This window comes from Leuciscus leuciscus (assembly GCF_965113295.1).
Source record: "Leuciscus leuciscus genome assembly, chromosome: 12".
NCBI classification, from domain to species: domain Eukaryota; kingdom Metazoa; phylum Chordata; class Actinopteri; order Cypriniformes; family Leuciscidae; genus Leuciscus; species Leuciscus leuciscus.
The window spans coordinates 39,364,268-39,379,542 of record NC_138736.1 but is presented as its reverse complement, the minus strand read 5'-3'; the positions used below and the strand labels follow the sequence as shown (position 1 = coordinate 39,379,542).

At 37.5% G+C, this 15,275-nt stretch overlaps 1 protein-coding gene and 1 long non-coding RNA gene across 3 annotated transcripts in view; one reads left to right on the top strand and one right to left on the bottom strand.

Annotated features, from left to right (window-relative positions):
* The window catches only part of LOC309510597 (H-2 class I histocompatibility antigen, Q10 alpha chain-like), an 80,052-nt gene that overhangs the window by 12,340 nt on the left and 52,437 nt on the right, over window positions 1-15,275 (bottom strand). Inside the window, exons 1-8 of one of the 2 annotated variants that reach the window (XM_082185459.1) lie at window positions 7,455-10,341; window positions 3,002-3,157; window positions 2,870-2,914; window positions 2,313-2,375; window positions 2,193-2,231; window positions 2,054-2,119; window positions 1,913-1,951; window positions 684-1,780 (exon numbers count right to left, since the gene is read on the bottom strand). In XM_082185459.1, the coding sequence (XP_082041585.1) occupies window positions 1,776-1,780; window positions 1,913-1,951; window positions 2,054-2,119; window positions 2,193-2,231; window positions 2,313-2,375; window positions 2,870-2,914; window positions 3,002-3,157; window positions 7,455-8,436 (1,395 nt within the window). In that variant the 5' untranslated portion in view covers window positions 8,437-10,341 and the 3' untranslated portion in view covers window positions 684-1,775. Of the gene's footprint in view, window positions 1-683; window positions 1,781-1,912; window positions 1,952-2,053; window positions 2,120-2,192; window positions 2,232-2,312; window positions 2,376-2,869; window positions 2,915-3,001; window positions 3,158-7,454; window positions 10,342-15,275 lie in introns of those variants that run through there. The other variant, XM_082185458.1, reaches the window with a different exon arrangement.
* The window catches only part of LOC309510624, a 48,176-nt gene continuing 36,055 nt past the window's right edge, over window positions 3,155-15,275 (top strand). The window contains exon 1 of the long non-coding RNA XR_014210408.1: window positions 3,155-3,189. This is a non-coding gene — a long non-coding RNA (uncharacterized lncRNA). The remainder of the gene's footprint in view (window positions 3,190-15,275) is intronic.

Genomic DNA, 15,275 nt, shown 5'->3' with positions numbered 1-15,275 from the left:
AAAAGTGGTGGGGACATGTCCCACCCATAAATTACGCCTATGCCCACTATACAGCCTACAGCTTCTTCAAAGTTCAACTGAACTTTAAGTTTTTGTCGACCGAGAAAACGCTGGCTCATGAACACACGCCGAGACCGTTTTTCTGCTTCAAGTTGCAAGAAGCTCTGTATCAGACATTTAACCAGTGACCAGCTTAAAGTAAAGTTAACGAAAGTCATCATGAGGACTGTAATGTTTAAAACAGACGTCTTAACAAATGTCAGTCGACCGGGAATATTTTAACCTGTAATTTCATGAATTCTTTAAAAGTGTGTGTCTCTCGGGTTCATGCTGCCCTCTGCTGGTTACAATAAGAAGTCAATACAGTCTCAATATGTTCCATTGATAAAAGCTCTTGAATGACAAAGACAAAGAAAGAAACCTCTTACTTAAAGGGATACTCCACTTTAAAATGAAAATTCTGTCACCATATACTCACCCTCATGTTGTTTCAAACCTGTATGAATTTCTTTCTTCTGCTGAACAGAAAGGAAGATATTTAGAAGAATATCAGTAACCAGACAGTTTCTGGTCTCATTGACTTCCATAGTATATATTTTTTTTCTTTTATGGAAGTCAATGAGACCAGAAACTGTCTGGTTACTGATATTCTTCTAAATATCTTCCTTTCTGTTCAGCAGAAGAAAGAAATTCATACAGGTTTGAAACAACATGAGGGTGAGTATATGGTGACAGAATTTTCATTTTAAAGTAGAGTATCCCTTTAATACAGTCTGGTTCGGTTCATCTCTGCTCCGATTAAGAGAAAACATTAAATCTACAGTAAAATCCTTTAAACCGCTTATGAAAAGGTGCCTGTAAGCTACATGACAGCAGAAAGATAATTCTACTGTATACCGTAAAAAATACTTTTAGGCGAAACTAGAAAAAGACAATATTTTTACAATTATTTATAGCACAAAAAGAAACCCGCAAAAAATACAATTTGAAGACATTAAACACGCATAGAACATAAGAATGTTCAGGCAACATATCATACGAAAAAGAGTGCAATGTGCCGATAAAGTATTTTAGAGCTAATCAAAACTAGAAATGTTGCCTTTCCAGATTTATTTATTACTCCAATGACTTTTCCTGGACTAGGAAACACTACTTTATTCCCTGATATGTAAAGGGTTTCCATGAGTCAGTAAAATAATAGAATAATAATAATATTAAAGAAACAGCCTGCAGTGTGCTGACTAAATTTAGTGTCTAGTTTCCTCAAAGTCGACATGAAACGGAAGTTGAGATAATCTTTTCTTCTCTATTGTGATGTATATCTGAGTGAAACACTTCTGGAACAAGAACAAATGTGGGCGGGGCTTGATTTTGTCTGTGGGGAATTGATTGGATGATTGGATGGTGGTGGTTTGCTATTGGCTGATCTCATGTGAGTGACAGGTTGCTCCGCCCTCATCATCAAAGAGGAAAGGAAAAGAGAAGAGATGCACACGAATTTAAAAAAGGCCCCAAAAAGATGCTCAGAAAAAGTTGAATTACAAGGAAACGGAGAGCAAACTCAATCCATGACCACATATCCTCATAACTCAGTGTCTGATGAAAGTTGTGAAAGCTGTGTTGACGGTGTGGAAACCTCCTATGACTGATGTTCAGGTGTCCACATACTCTTGGCACTGATGATGATGATGATGATGTAACATCTGATTCAACCAGAACAAACTCATGAGCAACTGCTTGATCTTCTGACTGGAGTCACTGGTGTCTTTTCTGTCTTAAACTGAAAAACAAACAAACTGCTAATTTACACTCATTAAAAACTGAAAATATCAAATATAAAAATATAAAAATATAAATTACTGACAGATTATTATTGTTATTTATATTTTGTTGAAATTAACTGAAACATTACTGAGGTTTGGCAGTGAAATGTCCTTGGATCTGCAGCGTCCTGAAACACAGAATAACAGCATTATAATATATATATATATATATATATATATATAGTATGTATATAAACACAAATAATTTGAAGAGAAACTACAGATCTTACTTGGCAGTGGTAACAGCAGGGCATTCTGGGTAACGGTGTCCTGATCGGTGTCTCCTCTCTCGATGGCTGGAAAAAACTAATTTCACATCCAGTGTCTGTCTGACTAAAAATCAAATCTATTAAACCCATCTTAACTCACCGAAGTCAGGCAGAGAGAAGTTCTTGGAGCCCATCGCACCTATAAAAGTCATGAAGGACACGTTGAGTGAGTGAGAGGAAGAATCAGTGTCAGATAAGAGATGAATTCAGATGTTCTGACCTCGAGCTGCTGCTGGAGTCGCTTCAGTTTCACACAGACTTTGAGTGTCATGAACCTCCTCAGCTGAAAGAGAACGAGAGGAGCCATTAATGAAACAGTGTGTGTGTGTGTGTGTGTGTGTGTGTGTGTGTGTGTGTGTGTAGGACCTACTGTGATCCTCCTCAGCTGAAGGAGAATGAGAGGAACCATTAATGAAACAGTGTGTGTGTGTGTGTGTGTGTGTGTAGGACCTACTGTGAACCTCCTCAGCTAAAAGAGAACGAGAGGGGCCATTAATGAAACAGTGTTGTGTGTGTGTGTGTCTGTCTGTCTGTGTGTGTTGGTGTGTCTGTGTCTCTCTCTCTCTCTGTGTGTGTGTGTGTGTGTGTGTCTGTCTGTGTGTGTGTGTGTAGGACCAACTGCGATTCTCCTCAGCTGAAAGAGAACGAGAGGAGCCATTAATGAAACAGTGTGTGTGTCTGTCTGTGTGTGTTGGTGTGTCTGTGGTGTGTCACAGATGCTCAGTCTCCTCATCTCGTGTGTTGTGCTTTAATAACTTCTAGAAGAGTCAGACTCGCCTGATAGTTGCACTAGTGATGGTGTCTTCAGTGTGTCCCGCTTTCCTGAAATGTTAAACATTAGAACGGTCATCCTCCTCTTCTATCCGTATTTATGACTTTAAGGGATTTAAATGGTACTTGGATATTTACCATAATTTCTAATTAGATAAACTGTGAGGGAAAAAAAGGAAACAACAGAAATACAAGATACAAATCCAATGACTGCTTCCAACAGCGACGATGAGCTTCTTCTGTCTTCTTCTATCTCTGGAACAATTGCATCATGTGTACTGATTCTAATCACACCTGTCACAGAACAGAAATCCATTATTTGTCAAGTTTTGGTGCAAAATCACACATAACTGATGATGAACAAAATGATCCATGATCCATCAAGTATTAGTTTAGTTTAGGGATGCACCGATACCACTTTTTCCAGATACCTTCGTTTTTGGTATTGCAGATACAGAGTACCGATACCTGTATTTTCATTCCATATGTCATTTTTAAATGTATTGGGTAGAGAAACCAAAAGAATATAAATTATTACTGTATAAATTAAATATATTTATATTTATTTATACAGGTAAGTTGACTTGAGAACGAATTCTCATTTACAGCAACGACCTGTGTAGGTCACACAGAAAAAAAAGAGAAAATACAGCTAGAAGTGCAATATACAGTAAAACAAGCTAAATAAATTAAAAGCAATTAAAAGGAAAGCAGAAACAATCATAGGAAACAAACACAATCAGTAATAAAATAATCCTTAAGCAGACGTCTAAAATGGCATAAAGGCATCAGATCATCCAGTTTAAAAGTACATTGTAATTCATTCCAAGTGTGAGGGGCAGAAAAACTGAAAGCAGATCTACCCAATTCAGAGGAGATCTTTGGGATCTGTAATAATAGCCATCCATGAGCTCTGGTCTGATAACCAGACCTTCTAACAGTTAAAAGTGAATTAATATAAGATGGTAGTTTGTGCAAAAGAGCTTTGTACACAAAAAGTGCAAAATGCATTTCTCTACGAGATTTTAAGGGCAGCCAATTTACTTTATGATAAAGTGTGCAGTGATGGGTACTAAACCCATCCCCAGTAATAAAACGAATGGCACTATGATATACAGCATCGAGAGGTTTTAGAACAGAAGCAGAGGCATGCATATAGATTGTATCTCCATAATAAATGATAGGTAAAAAAGTGGATTCAACAATTTGTTTTCTATTATTTAGGGTGAAACAAGATTTGTTTCTATAAAAGAAACCCACTCTAACTCTTAGTTTCTTTACCAACTCATCAGCATGCGTTTTAAAGGAAAACCTGTCATCAATCCAGATCCCCAAATATTTATAAACATGAACACAGTCAATAGAGGCACCATCCAATGTGCAAAAACATTAATCATCACCTATTTTCTGGTGTCTATTTGAAAAAAGCACTTGGTTTTGCCTACCTACGTTAACTACCAGTTTCAATTCAACAAAGACCTTCTGTATAGCTGTAAAGGCAGATTGTAGCTCAGAATGGGCCTGGTCAGCTGTAGGGGCAATAGCATAAATAACCGTATCATCAGCATAGAGGTGGAGTTGACCATTTTTTATAGCTGAACCAATATTATTGATATAAATAGAAAAGAGAACCGGACCTAAAATCGATCCCTGTGGAACACCCTTCAAAAGCTCAAGAAAACCTGATTTGACACCATCAGTGATAATTTTCAAACCATCTGCAGGCCGCCAGGTCTAGTCCAATTGATGACAGCCTATTTACAAGTAAAGAATGATCCACAGTGTCGAAAGCCTTAGATAGATCTATAAACAAGGCTGCACAATGCTTCTTCTTATCCATACCATTTATAATGTCATCCAATACCCGAGTAACAGCAGAAGTGGTGCTATGACCAGGTCTGAAACCTGACTGATATGTTTTCAAAATGCAATGTTCGTCTAAAAAGGAGCGCAACTGCAGATTTACTATCTTCTCAAATATGACATGAAAGCATTGAAATAGGTCTATAATTGTTTAAATCTCTGGGATCACCACATTTAAAAAGTGGACGTACCAGGGCCGTCTTCCAAACCTTAGGAATTATTCCTGTTAACAAGGATAAGTTAAAAATGTGGGCAAGTGGCTCAGCAATAATAGTTGCAGCAAGATGCAAAAGACAGGGATTAAGATCATCTGCTCCAGTAGCAGTTTTTATATCAATAGTTAAAAGAGCTTTGAAAACTTCCTCGGAGCTAACACATTGTAAATGAAAAAGATGGGTTCACAACTTCATCTGACAAAATATTGGAAGAGAGAGCTGTTTCTCTTAACTTGGTTCTAGCTACACAATCAGACCTTTCTGGGAGCACCACATCATTACAATTTCCACCCTCAAACAAATTACCAGCTGTAACAAAATGTTGGTTAAACGCATCACATATTTCAATTTTGTCATTTACAGTTTTAGAATGAGATGTAATCGTATTAGGCAAAGAGGAATGGCAACTTCGTTTTAGGTATTTTATGGCTTTCCAAAAATTTAGTGGGATCACCTTGACTACTAGAAATTGTATTTAAATAATAACTTGATTTTGCCTTTTTCACAGAGATGGTGCACTTGTTTCTGAGTTGTTTAAATGTAAGCCAGTCACTACATAGTCCAGTTTGCCTGGCTTTAGACCATGCTTTATTTCTTAATTGCAATAATTCTGAAATTTCTGTAGTGAACCATGGGTTTATCCTGTCTTTAGTTCTATATGTCTTCATAGGAGCATATTTGTCTGCCACTGAATTAAAAATACTTTTAAATGTTTCAAAAGCCAATTCCACATCTGAAACATTAAAAACACTTGGTAAGTCAGAATAATAAAGATCACGGAGAAACCCTTCATTATCTAGATTTTTTAAACTCCTTTTTGTAACGAGTCGGGGTTTGGTTTTAATTAATTTAGTGTTTCTAACACAGACTATAGGAGAGTGATCACTAAGGTCCATAGCAAAGACAACCGTATGAGGGTATTTATGAGGATTATTCGTAAGGATTAAATCTATCAGAGTTGATCTTGAAGGGTCTTTTAAATTAACTCGAGTAGGTTCCATGATCAATTGTGACAAGTTCATATCAACACAAGCTGTTCTAAAATAAGCAGAAGAAGGTGATAACCAATTTAAATTAAAATCACCAAGTATTACAATCTCATTTTCTAAAAAGGGGGCAAGTAATTCAAAAATAGAAGTGACTGCTTCCTGTGTAGCAGATGGAGGGCGATAAACTCCAACAACAGAGACAAACACAAAAGATTTCAACATTAATAACAAGAAGCTCAAATTGTTTAGGAACAGACATACTAAAAGATTTTGAGGCCTTAAAATCCTTATGTACATACATACAGACACCTCCACCCTTTTTGGCTCTATCACATCTAAAGACATTATAATCATTAATTACAATAACATCACCATCAGAGGATTTAAAGGAGAACTCCGGTCAATTTTAACATTGAGCTCATTTTTTTGTACATTTGGAGTGCTGTCAGTACAGAGAACAACGACAAAAATCGGTGTTGCCTACACCGTGTTATCCTCGTTTTAAAATTTGCACAGGTTAGTACCTATGATCACGCGCGTGAACTCGACAATCGACTACTGTGGACTTCGACCGAAAACAGGATGTAAATACAGGTATGTGCGCTGGCTGAATAAACATCATTTTTTATATATTTCTTTCACATCTACTGCAGTCAGATTCACTCGCGTTCACTCCGAAGGAATCACTCACATGACCTGTGCACTTGTAATGACACATCAAGGATGTTAAGAGGCTAAAAGCAGGTTTAAAACTTGCCCCATTGAAGTCAACAGGGTGCACATTTTAAAACGAGGATAACACGGTGTAGGCAACACCGATTTTTGTCGTTGTTCTCTGTACTGACAGCACTCCAAATTTACAAAAAAATTTGCTTAATGTTAAAATTGACCGGAGTTCTCCTTTAAGCCAGGTTTCAGAACACACTATAATGTCAGGTTTAGAATCATTTACCCACAAGTCTAGCATGTCAAGTTTAGGGATGATACTTCGAACATTAATGTGCATTAAACCAAGCCCTAGTCTTGTTTTAAAATCAGAGGGGCAATATGATGTTTGCAAAGGAGCTAATATAGGCAGATTACAAGTGCTTGCATTGCTAAATAAATTAATAAGTATGAGATTATTATGCCTAGCATAACTAGAAAACCCAAATGTATCTGTAAGTCTATGAGAAAAGCGCTTTGAAATTATGGTAGGGATTACTTGCCCAGGATTTGAGGTGTTAGCCATTTTAGTACCACATCTAACCATTTGCGTATTAATTAATGAGCAGCTAATATTGTCAATATCCACCTTTGATTTAGATGTCCTAGCAATGTCCCTTCAACTGATAGTGTTCAGAAGGAAGTCAATATGAGAAGACAGTAGGTGAGCCCCTTTTTCATTTAGATGACACCTATCACGACTAAAAAGTTCATATTTTCCCCAAAAAGAATCGAAATTATCAACAAAGGGAAATCCATTATCTTGACAATAGTTTTGTAACCATACATGGAGAGACCACAAACGGCTGAATTTCTCACCTTCTGTACGAAGAGAAGGAATAGGACTGGAAACAACAGGTAGCATCCCTACTTCTTGGATAAGGCCAAGTAGATTTATAAAGTCTTCCTTTAGACTCTGTGAGTTTCTGTCCATGACGTCATAAGAGCCAATATGAATAACAAAGCGTTCTGTGTTAGGGAGTTGCTTGTTTATTGTAGGAAATGCTGAAATTAGATCCTTTACCCTTGCTCCAGGATAATAGAGAATTCTGGCATTGGGGACTTTAACTTTGCGAACCATCGAAATTCCAGCAATAACTGTGCTTGGTGTAAGTTGAGTGCGACGAGGCACACCAGCTGCTGCAATTAACGTGTTGATATTTTCTTTGGGCCGAACTGAGCAATCAACTTCACAAAGCCCGGGAGAAACACAAGACGAAAACAAACCTGGGTCATCTCGCTCTCGCTCTCCACTGCACAATGTATTTTCCCTGGATATGGCTGAGGTAGGATCCAATGTACTCGTGTTCACTTCCTGAGTATTACACAGCGAAGCAAAGCGGTTATGAACTGGGACAGGATCTGCAACCTCAGATATTGGAGATGGACGAAACAGGGACTTTCCAGGGGGTATTAAAAGAGATTTACCCGCTTTACGTTTTCTCCTTGTAACGTTCGTCCAGCTGTTGACCAACGGAGTGGAAAAGACAATTTTCTCCGAAGGTGAATCATCATCTTCAACCAGCGTAGAATTAATAGTAAGCAGTTGTTTCTGATGTCCTCGAAGTTTTGAAATTATAATGTCTCTTCCTTGTATCTTTTCCTGCAGCCCGATTACCAATTCTTGTAGTTCAGCAATACGCTTACAGTTCTCACAAATAAATGATTGCCCAAACGCAATTGGGCTATGTTCAACATGATTAAAAACTTTGCCCATTTGGCAGACGCCACAAGTAATTGCTTTAAAATCATCCAAGGTATTAAAAAAGTCATCCTCGTGGCAAACAAAATCACGATTCATGTTAACTGTGTGTACTGGGCATAAAGACGCGTTCAGTCGCGTGAATCCCCTCAGCCAGCGATGTGTTAAGCGCCACGTGTGTCAAATATGGATGGATCTTTATTAAAGTTACAAAAGTTAATTAGTCGAGAGCAGTGAGTTTTTTTTTTGTCCTTTGTTTGATTAACATTAAAACACAGCATCAGGTTTAATAGGCTGCTGTCCCTTTAAGACCGAATGCACGGATCCCAGATTTGAATATACCGTCTACGTTCACTTGACATATAACCGACTATATTCACTAATATACTCGCCAAGATGGACGTTTTTACATAGTTTTGTGTGAATTCGCCCGTACAAGCGCAAGACATAAAAGATAATTCGATTCAGTACACACTGTGTGACGCGGTTTTTCGGCCGTGCGCTTCGGATGTTTGTGTTCATGAAACTGCTTGACTTGCAAACGTCCTGTAATAATGTAGGGAACCACTCGTTATACATAAATCCAAGTGGTTCTCACTGCAGAGTCAAACGATGACCAGCTCCTCCTCTCTGGAGGGATAGAGTTGTGGGTGGGGTTAGGGTGCGGCTGGATATTCTAGCTCCACCCACTAGGCCCAAATTACATTGGCTCCTCCTCGCTTGACCTCTAGAGAGGAGGAGCTAGACTTAAGCTCCACCCATTTTTCTCTGCAGTGAGCAGCTTCATAAATCAAGTAACAGTTCATGTTTTACATTCATATACAATTTAACTTTTAATCCAAATTACGTGTGCTGAGTGAACGATCAGCAATCAAGAGCATTCAACATTTCAACTCTCTCTCTCTCTCTCTCGTCAGTTAATGTTAAAGGGATGGTTGATTATAATTTCACTTTTCTAACTTTAGTTACTGTGTAATGAGCTGTGTAATTGAGCATAAACAAAATTTGTTGCAACAAACGGCTGGTAGAGACTACACGGCATTCTTCCCGGGTTAGTGACATCACTAACCCTAAAATTTACATAAACTCCGCCTCCTGAACATGATTTATAGATTATCATGACAGATACAGTGCTATGCATAAGTTTAGACACCCATGCTAAAGTTGACTAAAAAGAGGAATAAAAAAATCATCTTTTGGAAATTGAACTTAATGCCTTAAAAAAATTAGGAAAAATCCAGCCTTTAAGGACACCAATTTTCTTTGTGAATGAATAATGTATCGTAAATAAATAAATGTTCTTCCTTAAAATACAGGGTGCATAAGTCTGGACAATCTCTAGGAATGGTGAAGGCTATGTGATGATGTGGGGCTATTTTAATTCCAAAGGCCAAGGGAACTTTATCAGGATGCATAGTATCCTGGATCCATGAAGTAACTGGCCTTTAAAAATAAAAATCTGCCTGCCTTTATGGGAATTTAACATAGGGGTGTCCAGACTTATGCACCCTGCATTTTAAGGAAGAACATTTATTTATTTACGATACATTATTCATTCACAAAGAAAATTGGTGTCCTTAAAGGTTGGATTTTTCCTAATTTTTTAAATTAAGGCATTAAGTTCAATTTCCAAAAGATGATTTTTTATTCCTCTTTTTAGTCAACTTTAGCATGGGTGTCTAAACTTATGCATAGCACTGTATCTGTCATGATAATCTATAAATCGTGTTCAGGAGGCGGAGTTTATGTAAAAAAAAAACACTCTACACTCACTCAACACTCTCTGTTGTCAGTGTTTCTTTGTCTGGACACAAGTGTACAAATGCTGCCTGGTTTCGGTTGTTGGTGTCGGAGCAGTTCTATGAGTACGAGTACACGAGCTCAGTATCGAGCCTGATACTGATACTGGTATCAGTGCATCCCTAGTTTAGTTATACTGGTGCAAAATCAAATGTAGCACAACCAATGAAGTGTTCATATGAAAGCATAAAGCAAAACACAGGTCAGCCAAACAGCAGTACTATATACCTGGGCCATTATAATTGTCATAATCATAATAATCTATGTAATCTTCTATTACGCCTGCCTGATGCTTCACCACACACTGATACTGGGATCTTTCAGACGGCAGGATCTCCAGGCTCTTCTTCAGCTGAAAGGATCCGTCAGCGTTCGGTCTGATTCCCTCTGAGTTCAGCTGATCATCAGGGACCGGCGTCTGATCGTGTCTGATCTCCATCTGCACATGTTTAGGGTAGAAGCCTGTGGCCAAACACACCAGCAGAGACGAGACTGAAGATCCAGACGCTTTTACAAGAGTGTGAACACGAGGACGAGCTGCAGGACAGACAATGAAGATAATAAACCTGCATGAAAGAATGCATTCAAATATCAACCCTAGAGATTCTGATGTAAACTCACATTCCATGATGATCTTTCCCTTTTGCTGAAGTTTAGTGAATCTGGTTAATGTTCCCACACATTCCACACGTTTCCACACGAGGACTAAAGGCTTCCAGTGCATTGAGAGGTCAAAGGTCAAGGTCTGGCCATCATAGGCATATTCATCAGAGCCACGAAGAAACATTACTGAACCATTAGAGTGACGTTCAACTGCACAGCCGTGCCTCCACTGAAGAACATGACGATCTAGAGAAACACAGAAGATTAAGAACAGAAGATTCACTAAATGTGAGTGATATTATTCTAAAAGTTTACAGAGGAATGAAATTTGATTAAAGTGATTAGCATTGTTGTGCTAAAAAAGTAAAAAATGTCATGTCAAAGTAATTTTCCAACACGGCAGGTCAAATTAATTTCTCAAACCAAACTTAATTTGCCGTAACCTGTCGGTTAGTGCCATGCAAAAATGTTATCTTAAAAAATGTGGAAACAAGTAAATATATTAAAAATTGTCATATTATGCATCCTTAAGTAATATTAGAAATATTATGGCAAAATGTTATTGGCTATTTACCTGTGTCCCGTGTGCTGTTCTCATTCCTCTTGTCCATCAGTGTTTTAATGTTGATCTGAAGCCACTGTTGATTATAATGCAGATCATCACTTTTATTAAAGAGTCTCTTTGATTTCTTACACAATCGAGTCATGAAATCTGCTTTATTCACACTGTTACACAAACTCATCTGTATGTCATCGAGCTCGACTGAGTTGTAGAATTCATAAATGTCTCCAGATTTCGATATTACACTGTACATGTAGTATAGAGAGTGCATTTCTGAAATGAGGAAAAAAGAAGAAACTTGTTTAAACAAAAAAGAAACAAAGTTTAAAGATAAATCTGCCCAAAAAATAAATCTTAAGTTAAATAAATGGATTAAACATGGGTAGGCCTACATAATTCTGTACGGAACTTTTCAGCATTCTCTCAACACAGATTTGCCCCAAAACACACTATCTGAATACGTATTATAATCCACTAGAGGTGAATGTAATGTTTCACAGAAAAATACGGAGTCATACCACTCTGAGAAGGCAAAATAGCGGAAAGCAGGAGGAGAACTTTGATAGAGTTCATATTGCAGATTTTTCCAAGAAGTCCTCGCTGCAGCCTGTAGCACGATGACGTAGCTGGAATCAGATCCGACACGTACTGGACGCGCATGCGCGGTGGTGTGTTTTGGTCTGTAAAAAAAAAAAAAAAAAAAAAAAAACCTGAATAAGTTAAGTTAAGTTAAATATAAATGATCACTCGAGTGACAACTGCGTGATCTGACTGCTGTGATCAGTTTGTATATTAAACTTAAATTCAGTTATTTTTTATTTTTTTTTATGTTTCATGGCATGATGTACATACATAAAACTCCGTCGCTATAGAAACAAAGACACTAAAGTGCAATTGTGAAATTGATATTTTTATATTTGCTATTTGTATTATCCATACTGCAAAATCCTTATGTTTTTATTCAACTATGTGTGGGCCTAATGAAAAATACGGGACGCATCATCTTACTTGTAAATACGGGACGATTCCGTATTTTAAGGGACGGGTGGCAAGAGGAACCTTATGCAGATCACTGTGGAAAAATGAGTATAGCCATTAAAGAAGGAACTCTTACCAAGCTAAATATTAAGCACTTTTTTTCCTGACAAGATTTAGTTTCTTGATGCTGTTATTATTTTTGCATTTTCCCTTGAATGTGTAGCCTACTGGTATTTTAAGTTGTTTACAGACCGTATTGTATTGTAGGCCTACCTCTTTAGGATTAAAATTACAGAGACAATTACTTGACTCATTTTCGCTTTCACTCAGCAAATATGACCTGAATAAAATAAAATGGCTTTATTTTAAAATGTTCTGTATGTACACGCATTAAATCCATCACATTTAGGTTTAAAATCATGTTATTTAAAATGTTGTGAAATTAACTATTTTGCATGTGAGAAACTAGGAAAGCATCACATTTATGTAAATAATTATTTATCAATAATTACTTATTACTATTTATCAGTAGGCTACTACTACACAGGTTAGAACCATAGACTGTAAAAAATAGGTTAGAACATCATCTCACTACAATATTGAGCATATGTCACTAGGTCACCAGCGCATGCGAATTATGTTCATTGCGTTTGTCACGTGACAATTGAACGAAAGACTCGGAAGGTAAAGTAATTATTTATGTTCCCTGTAAATTATTTTTGACTGCATTATAATGATTTCTTAAATCAGAATTTGATCAAGATTGCGTTGGTGGATGTGTTCGTGGAATTTGCCAGTTAAAAGTATAACATTTAAAGCCCCTTAAATGAACGAAATGACTCGAAAAAAGATTCGTTCATTTTGATGAACGAGATCGAACAAGAGAGTCAGCAAAATGATCCGAACTTCCCCATTTTTTTATTTTTTATTGTACATTTCAGTACAAGTACACAAACAAGCAGAGGCTGTTGAAAGTGATAACAGAATAAGCAGTACTTGCAAAAAATACATTTCATGAATAAAATGACAATACATACAAGAGGTTACGGGGATTTCAATAGCTTAAACATGGCACATTGTAGAAGTGTATTTATAGCCAAAGGGCTTGTTGAGTTAGCCTGGTAATACCAGACTCTGCTACTTCACTTTGCTTTGTAGACAGAGTCTGGCATGGCATAATTGAAAAGTGTTTTCTCTCTCGCGGGGGGGCGCTTGTCTGAAGTTTAAAATCATTGGTTACCCGTAAGCCAATCACATAACGTTTGGTTATGGCGTGTGTTATGTGCATGCTCAGCCGCATCTAACTTCCACTGTAAACGCATGTATGATGCAAAAACTAAACCATCGAGCGAAATACCGGAGTGAACATGGCTGTGAACAACTTTTGCAGATTATGTTAAGTAAATCTACGCATCCACCACGGTACAATCAGCGTCTACGTCACGGCTCTCAGCCCGCCCTCTGTTCGTTGATTGGCCGGCTGTTTTCAGGCCGGAGGAAAACGGAAAGCTATTACGCTGTCTCAGACTGACTACAGGAGCGAAATGAAATTAGCGGAAGTAGGAACTCTGACGTAGTCAGGCTATAGGCCTATGTCACGAAAAAATTGAAGACCGGTAAGTATTTCTTTTAGTAGGGATACGGCTCTTCCGGTTAGCTTTTTACAATGGCGGAGTCCGATAGATACCGCTGGACCAAATCTCTCCGCAACCTGCCTGAAGTCACATATGACGATGTGGTTCGGATGGTAAATGAAAACTCTCAAGTGGAAAAGCGTGAAAGCTGAGTTATGGCTGTCTATGTCCTGACGCAGAGCAACCCGGTACACTAGAACAACAGCGGCAGGCCGTTCGCCAGTAAGGTAAACGTTTCTATGCTAACAGCGAGTTGGACCAATCAGCAGACGTTGCTGCTACGCTTAGGATTGTGGGTAGTGTAGTTTTTTTTGTCATAAGATCGCGGATAAAACATGTTTTTCTTAAAACAAGGTTGATTTCATACGAACTTATAGCTTCTACAGGAGCAAAAAGCTTCGTTTCACAACCTCATAGCTCGTGGTCAGTCTACCTCGGATGGTTTAGACATTATGGCTGATAATCTAAATCCTTATGGAGAAATACTGTTGACCGGAAGTTCTGCGTTCCGGAAGCAGGAAGTGTGACATAGGCCTATTGTTGAGAGAGCAAGTATTGGCTAAAGTCCTTTAGAAAGATACAAAAAAAAGAGGTTTTCTAACGATAAACTTACATTTGTGGATAAAAAAACTTTGCTAGGAAAAGAAGCAGATTAATAACAAAATCTCTATTAGAATTATCACAAAAAAAAAATTAAAGTTAAAGTAAAATCTTCAGAAATGTTTTTATTCACATAGTTCGAAAAATCAAGCCAGAAGATCCTTGAATATAAGCACTCCCAAAAAATATGATCAATAGTTTCTGGGTAACACAGTCAAAAAGAGCATTCCTCTTTAATACTAGTATGAAATTTAGACAGACGATAGTTACAAGGGTAACATTTATGAACAATCTTGAGGGAGACCTCAACAACTTTGTTGGTAATCAAGAACTCTTTTTTTAGAGACCAAAATATTTTCCAATCGATATTTTCGAACTTATTATTCCAAAAACTGATGCAAGGGGGAGCAGAAGCACCAGGTTTGAGAAGGATTGATCTGATTTTCTTGTTGGTGAATTCACTACTGACAAGGAGACAGTTATCTATATAGAGGTTAGAGGAGTCTAAAGAGGGAGGAGAACAAGAAGGGCCTTTAGGACAGGATTGAAGTAGCATTCTAACACCAGAGGGAATAGCATCAAAAATGACTGCATATTCTTTTGGGGGGACCGGAAATGCATCCATAAAGTCTCTATAAGAAAAGAAATTACAATTTTCATCAATAAGCTGTGACACTAAAAGGATATTTTTATCAAACCAATTACGGTAGAATAATGTTTTATTCTTATATGTATATCCTTATTATTCCAAATAAAGTAAG